This window comes from Lonchura striata, chromosome 9 (genome assembly GCF_046129695.1).
Source record: "Lonchura striata isolate bLonStr1 chromosome 9, bLonStr1.mat, whole genome shotgun sequence".
Lineage (NCBI taxonomy): Eukaryota > Metazoa > Chordata > Aves > Passeriformes > Estrildidae > Lonchura > Lonchura striata.
In genome coordinates this window covers 28,629,754-28,636,602 of record NC_134611.1, presented here as the reverse complement: position 1 = coordinate 28,636,602, position 6,849 = coordinate 28,629,754, and the positions used below count along the sequence as shown (strand labels likewise).

Here is a 6,849-nt window from a genome sequence, read left to right as displayed (position 1 = left end):
GATAACCAACATTCCATATTTAATTGATTTGGCTTATGCAAGAAAAAATATCACCCTTTTTACACTTGATAAGACTGAGCAAAACGTGGCTGTGGCCACAGGCTCCCAGTTCAACTGGGTTGGCAGACATCCTCTGATGACCCAGCCCGTGGTTTCTGCATGCAAATGTATAAAGAAATATTATCTGCCTTCTCTTGATTATGCAGCTTTTTGTGTACCAGTCTTAAAACATCCAGAAAGACTCACTACTAATGTACACAAATTACTCACTGACCACAATACGCTTTGGGGCCAAAAATAAGATTATGTTTAAATCGGCCTGAATCCACTTTCCGTCAAGCCACGGATTTGCAATTCAAACACCATCAGCCTCTCAAGCTATCCTTGCTGAAGCCACTATGAGTTTTTGGTGTTTAATGCCGACCCGGAGGGCGAAAGTGCAGCTCCGCACTGCAGGGTTGCACAACGGCATGACATCCTCCTGCTTTCATTGTAATCCCTCACGCAACAGGCACTAAAAATAGTAGCAAAGCATTCTGGTTAATAACAAAATAATCTATGACCAAAAGATAACGTATCCTCAAGGAAATTGGGGAAATTTTGTTTACAGCGCAACTATAAGGGGGGGTAGGAGGTGGAGAGTGGGAATTTAACGGAAAAGTACTGGGGGAAAGCCACTATTTGTGCCAAAAATGCCAAATAACAGGAGCTGGTCTCGCCAGACACGCTAAATTCCGTGAAACTCAACTAAAACTAACGTCCCTGCAGCATTCCTTCCCTTGGCAGCGCTGCCGGCTGAATTAAGGCGATGGTGAAGCCGGGAGCGGCGCGGCGCGGGGCCAGCGCCCCGCCGCCCCTCAGCCGCTGCCAGCCCGGCCCTCACACCTGCCCCGAGCGCGGCCGGCCGGGGCGGGCCGGGGCGGGCCGAGAAATCCCCTGCTCTCCCCGCGCTTCCGGGCTAGTGAGTCAGCCTGCCCCGCTCGGCGCTGCCATAAATAGGGGATGCGCGGCGGAGGCCGGCACTTGGAGCTGCCAGCTCGAGCCCCGGGGAGCCAGCCCCGCCAGCCCAGCCCCGCCATGCCGCTGCTGCCCCTGGCCCTGCTGGCCGCGCTGCTGGCCGCCGGCCGCGCCGGTGAGTCCGCGCCGCGCTCCGCGGCGACGCGCGCTTTGCCTTTCTGCTTCTCCTGCTCCTCGCTCGCTTGTCATTTCTCTGCTGTGTGTGGGAGCCAGGTCCCCGCTGGCCTGTGAGGGATGATCTCGCCTTCTGAGCGGGGTTATTGCTGGCAGCAGACGAGAGGTGAATCCCTGCATACCTCACTTTTTCCGAGCTGCTCCCTGGTAGCCCAGAGGTGGATGGATGGTCGCTGTGATGTGATGCCTCCCTGATCAGCGTTGAGCTCCAGGGCGTTCTCGTTTGCTGTATGAAGTCCTGACAAGGTGGGAATTATTGCGGAGATGCTAACCCGAGCTCTGGTTCCCCCGCAGCCAACCCTTGCTGCTCGAACCCCTGCCAGAACAGAGGCGTCTGCATGACCGCTGGGCCGGATCGCTACGAGTGCGACTGCACCAGGACAGGCTACTACGGGCAGAACTGCAGCACACGTGAGTATCGCACACCCCTCTCCGTGGGAATGAAACGCGCTGGCCAATTCCAGCATCGCAGGATAGCCTCCATAAGCTAAATGATAATAACCTGCCCACTGTCGTTCGCAGCGGAATTCTTCACCTGGCTGAGGCTAGCACTGAAACCATCGCCAAACACTGTCCACTACATCCTCACCCACTTCCAAGGAGTCTGGAATATCATCAACAACATTCCCTTCCTAAGGGACGCTATTATGAGATATGTACTAACGTGTAAGTGTAAATTGTCTCTTCCAGTCATCTTAAATTTTACTTCAGAATATTGTACTGAATTGATCTGTCTACAAACCAAGCAGCCTAAATTGCACTGAAGTTAAAAGACCAAAATTTAAGATTTCTGCATGGTGCAGGCTTGTATGAAACATGCTGAAGTGCAGCTTGATTCTGCTTTCTGCAAGAGTTCAGGATTTTGCCGACATGAACTTGGCGCCCCATTGCTCATGTTAATAGTGAGATCCAGCTGATCAGCCAGAATCCAGTCCTGTTATTCAGTAACTGTAATCATATTTAACATCAGTAACTGATATGTGTGGAATTTACACCTGCTGCCAAATATATGCAAAAGATCTGACTTTGTGATTTACTTTTTGAGACTAAACTGTACAGTTAAAAATAACCAAATATTTATTTGTCTTTCAGCAAGATCACACTTGATTGACAGCCCACCAACTTACAATAGTGACTACAGTTACAAAAGCTGGGAAGCTTATTCCAATCTTTCCTACTACACAAGAAGCCTTCCACCAGTAGGACTTGACTGCCCAACTCCAATGGGTGTTAAAGGTGAGAAATAAGCCAGACACGTAATGATTGCTTGGTCTTTTCTAAGAGGAAAAAATAAGTAGTAGTTCCTATGAGACCTGCTTGTCTGTAGCCTTTTTTCTGTGTAGTTGACTTCAGGAATAACCATGTTTTGCATATATTGTTTAAATATCTAAAAGATATTATTCTGGTTCTTGCTATTGAGTTACATGCTAAAAGCAGGGAATTTAGAAATTTCTAATAAAATCAAGAAAGCGAGCTTAGAAAAGTAGGTAATTCTCCTTGTTTGTATGCCACTGTCATTATGTTCCACTGAAGGTCTTAAGCCCTTTTCTTAGGAACAAACTTCAGTATTGCATAAAGGGTTGTCTTAAGTATCTCACTGTCTGTTTCTCCCACAGGTAAGAAAGAGCTCCCGGATTCGAAGCTGATCGTGGAGAAGTTTTTGCTGAGGAGAAAGTTTATTCCCGACCCGCAAGGCACAAACGTGATGTTCACGTTCTTTGCCCAGCACTTCACCCACCAGTTCTTCAAGACGGACCAGAAGCGGGGTCCTGCCTTCACCAGAGCGCTCGGCCACGGGGTACGGTCACGGCTGGGGACGGGACTCGTGCTCTTTGGGAGCTGCTGAGTGCTGGAATGGCCAGAATGGCATCCTCTGTTGCCAGGGGACACAAACACCTGTGCACACACTGTGCCACAATTCCGTGGGATTACCTCTTTCTAACTGCTCCTCAGGCCAAATTCCAGTGTTCGGCAGCATCTCTTCCCGGCTCAGAACCGCGTGCTCTGCACAAGTGGTTCTGTTTGAAATACCTGCCCAGTGATCTCTTATTGTTCCCAAAAATCTGCTTTCAGTTAGATAGTAGTGAGTAGATGGTAGTGAGTATCCAAAACTTCTCTGGACTCTGTCAGTTCCAAAGAGCCGTATCCAGCATTTAAGTATTGCTTATTTACCGCCAATACCCTTAGTTTAAAAAGAACTTCAAAAGCAGACTTGGATTTAAAATTTTCTCTGCAAGATAGGCATCCTTTGGACAAAGAGTTCTTTACTATAAGTGTCACTCTTATGTCCAAACCAAAGTTAAATTGTGTGTGTATATATAGAAAGCTGTCTGCATAATAAAAAATTGCTGACACTTTAAACAGAGTCCTTTTATATTACTGATGTAACAACCTCCTCTTATGCAGAGGTGGCTCCAGTTGCCAGGAAATAATTTGGCTTCATCTTAAATATCGGTGCATGATACTTATAAGGTAGCAGTAGTATAATTGAAAGGTAAACATCTAGAGGGTGAACTCCTATTGTTATCCATAGAAGAGGGACTTATCCTAAAATAGAAAAAAATGCAGGTTAGCTTCATGTTCCAAATGCTTTTATTTTATAGGTTGACTTGAACCACGTTTATGGAGAGACTCTGGAGAGACAACTTAAACTGAGGCTTCGAAAGGATGGAAAGCTAAAATACCAGGTATGTCTTAGCTCAGAATTCCTACCTTCTTACTGGATGGCATAGATTTCCTAAATTAGTGCTGTGCCAATGGTGTAGGTGATCTAAAGTGTGAGTCAGAGCTTACCCAAAGTATCAGAGCTCACAGCTTCTGTTGTTTCCCCCTCGCGCAGATGATCGATGGAGAAATGTACCCGCCGACGGTGCGGGACACGCAGGCAGAGATGCTGTACCCACCGCACGTGCCCGAGCACCTGCGCTTCTCCGTGGGGCAGGAGGTGTTCGGGCTGGTGCCAGGGCTGATGATGTACGCCACGATCTGGCTGCGCGAGCACAACCGCGTCTGCGACGTGCTCAAGCACCAGCACCCCGAGTGGGACGACGAGCAGCTCTTCCAGACCGCCCGGCTCATTCTGATCGGTGAGAGCCCTGCTGCTGCGTGCAGCTCCAGCCCGAGCCTGCATGGCTGGAGCGAGGGGGAAGCTGTCCCCTAAATTGCAGTGTGAGTGGCTCCTTCGGGGCCTGTCGCTGGGGTTGTGTTGAGGTGCAGCTTCCCCCCAGCTCTGCTAAAGATGGAACTGAAGAAAACTCGGGGGCAGTCAGTTCCTTCATCTGAGGGAAGCAGAACTGAAAGCAGTGAAAAGACAGGAAGCTCAGGTTCCTTTCTCAGAGAAAGCCTGTGAGGGTAGATGACCTCAGGCTCCCTGATCTGGGGTTTTGACTTTTTTCCCCAAGGGTTGGGTCAGCTCAGGTATGCTTTAAAAGAAGGGCTGTGATTAAGTCTAAAGTTCAGAAGGTTATGTAAAATGTAATTCTGCATAGTTCTCCTGTCTAATTGTGTGCCCAGTGATATTTCATCTTATGTAAAAGGTGATGTGCTCTAAGCTGGAAAAAACCTTGCCTCAACTGAAACCATAAACCAAGGCAGTTGTATTACATAGTTCAGAAGCTGAGATTTGCTTTCAGACATCAACTTTCTTCATTATTCCCTCCCTCTGTCCTAGAGATATTGTATAACTGAACACAGTGTAAATATTGGTGTGTGCTGTTCTCTGGAGGGTGCAAGGAATTGTGTCTTGGGAGGGGGAAAACAGGCTGTAGAAAATACCTTACTACCCACAGCCAAGAACTCTTGGGATCTGAAGTACTGTTCCACCCCCTAGTCACATAAAATACAGGAATTGCTTTCTAGGAGAGATTACAGAAAAGTGTTTGTCCTGATCACTGTAGTATATTTTAGAGCAGTTCAGAAATGGTGTTTTCCCTGCCACTGAGAAGAAGCAGTGCTAACATTCTCTCCTGTTCCTTTGTCCAACAGGAGAGACAATCAAGATCGTTATAGAGGACTACGTGCAGCACCTGAGTGGGTACCACTTCAAGCTGAAGTTTGACCCCGAGCTGCTGTTCAACCAGAAGTTCCAGTACCAGAACCGCATCGCAGCTGAGTTCAACACCCTGTACCACTGGCACCCGCTGCTGCCCGATACCTTCCAGATCCACGACCAGGAGTACACCTTCCAGCAGTTCCTCTACAACAACTCCATCATGCTGGAGCACGGACTATCCCACATGGTCAAATCTTTCTCCAAGCAAAGTGCTGGCAGGGTAGGTCCTTCCTCAAGTTGATGGTGAACTGACAGAAGAATGAGTCTCTGGGGGGTGGGACAAGGGAATGGGATAAAGGCTATTTAAAACTAATCACTGGAAAGGCACAACTTCCTTATGACTCATATCAGGAGATCTTACAGCTTTTCCTCTTTCGTGTACAGGTTGCTGGTGGGAAGAATGTTCCTGCTGCAGTACAGAAAGTGGCAAAGGCCTCCATTGACCAGAGCAGGCAGATGAGGTACCAGTCTTTGAATGAGTACAGGAAACGCTTCATGATGAAACCGTTCCGATCCTTCGAAGAACTTACAGGTAACAGCCCTCATCCTCCCCAGCAAATGAGAGACATTGGCTTAAAATGCCCACAGAGTCCTGCAGAGCATTACTGGGCTTGAACAGGGCAGTCTTGCACAGAAAATGGGGTTTTTCCACTTACAGTTTTTACTTGTTGCAGGAGAAAAAGAGATGGCAGCAGAGCTGGAGGAGCTGTACGGAGACATCGATGCCATGGAGCTGTACCCAGGCCTGCTGGTGGAGAAGCCCCGGCCCGGGGCCATCTTTGGCGAGACCATGGTGGAGATGGGGGCACCATTCTCCCTGAAGGGGCTGATGGGCAACGCCATCTGCTCCCCCGAGTACTGGAAGCCCAGCACCTTCGGGGGCAAGGTGGGCTTCGACATCGTCAACACGGCCTCTCTGCAGAAGCTCATCTGCAACAACGTGAAGGGCTGTCCCTTCACCGCCTTCCACATCCTGCCTCCCGAGCCCACCGAGGCCACGATTAATGTTAGTACCTCAAAAACTGCCATGGAAGATATCAACCCCACGCTCCTGCTGAAAGAGCGCTCTGCCGAGCTGTAGACATCCAGCTATCTCTCTATTTATTTATTTATTAACTGTGTTATTTATTCTATTTATGGCTTAGTATTTAAAAAACCAACTTGAGCATCTTCATTGTGGGGGTTGCTTTAAATTCCTTACTGAGGTAAGGCTTAAATTTACAAAAGGGATTTTCTGTGTTTCAGCTTGACAGTGGTGAATCCCTTGTTTAAAATCTTCTGTAACAGAATGATGTATTCCAAAGTGGATAAAGGTTCCATCTTCTTTTTCCTATTGTTTTAATACTTGATGAAGGGGAGTAGTGGTTATTCTGTCTGGCAGTGTTCATAGGTCACATAACACTACAAAAGCAACTATTTTTTTTATCAGCAAGTTGAAAGCAGCTATTGATCTAAAAGTACAAGAAAAAAATCTGACTTAATGAAAACTGCCAGAAGAGATTATGGATTTCATATGAGCACTCAAAAATTAACAAAAAAATACTTGAGACTCACGTCTTTATGTAAGGTCAGAAAATGCATTGCATTTGTTGTTGATACTACCTCTC

The 6,849-nt window shown here is 47.6% G+C and overlaps 1 protein-coding gene across 1 annotated transcript; it reads left to right on the top strand.

Annotated features, from left to right (window-relative positions):
* The first annotated feature begins 1,083 nt into the window (after positions 1 to 1,083).
* On the top strand, positions 1,084 to 6,323 carry PTGS2 (prostaglandin-endoperoxide synthase 2). Its single transcript, XM_021525158.3, has 10 exons — positions 1,084 to 1,132; positions 1,486 to 1,602; positions 1,714 to 1,857; positions 2,284 to 2,427; positions 2,808 to 2,989; positions 3,795 to 3,878; positions 4,031 to 4,277; positions 5,176 to 5,462; positions 5,627 to 5,774; positions 5,917 to 6,323. The coding sequence occupies exons 2-10, from the start codon at positions 1,530 to 1,532 to the stop codon at positions 6,321 to 6,323; spliced, it is 1,716 nt and encodes a 571-aa protein (XP_021380833.1). The 5' UTR covers positions 1,084 to 1,132; positions 1,486 to 1,529.
* The last annotated feature ends 526 nt before the right edge of the window (positions 6,324 to 6,849 follow it).

What these genes read in the sequence shown, in the direction of transcription:
- PTGS2 (XM_021525158.3), top strand. Translation starts at nt 1,530, where the DNA reads ATGACCGCTGGGCCGGATCGCTACGAGTGCGACTGCACCAGGACAGGC. An exon ending in TATGAGATATGTACTAACGT is followed by an intron (nt 1,858 to 2,283) that starts GTAAGTGTAAAT and finishes TTTGTCTTTCAG; the next exon opens with CAAGATCACACTTGATTGAC. An exon ending in CCAGAGCGCTCGGCCACGGG is followed by an intron (nt 2,990 to 3,794) that starts GTACGGTCACGG and finishes TTTATTTTATAG; the next exon opens with GTTGACTTGAACCACGTTTA.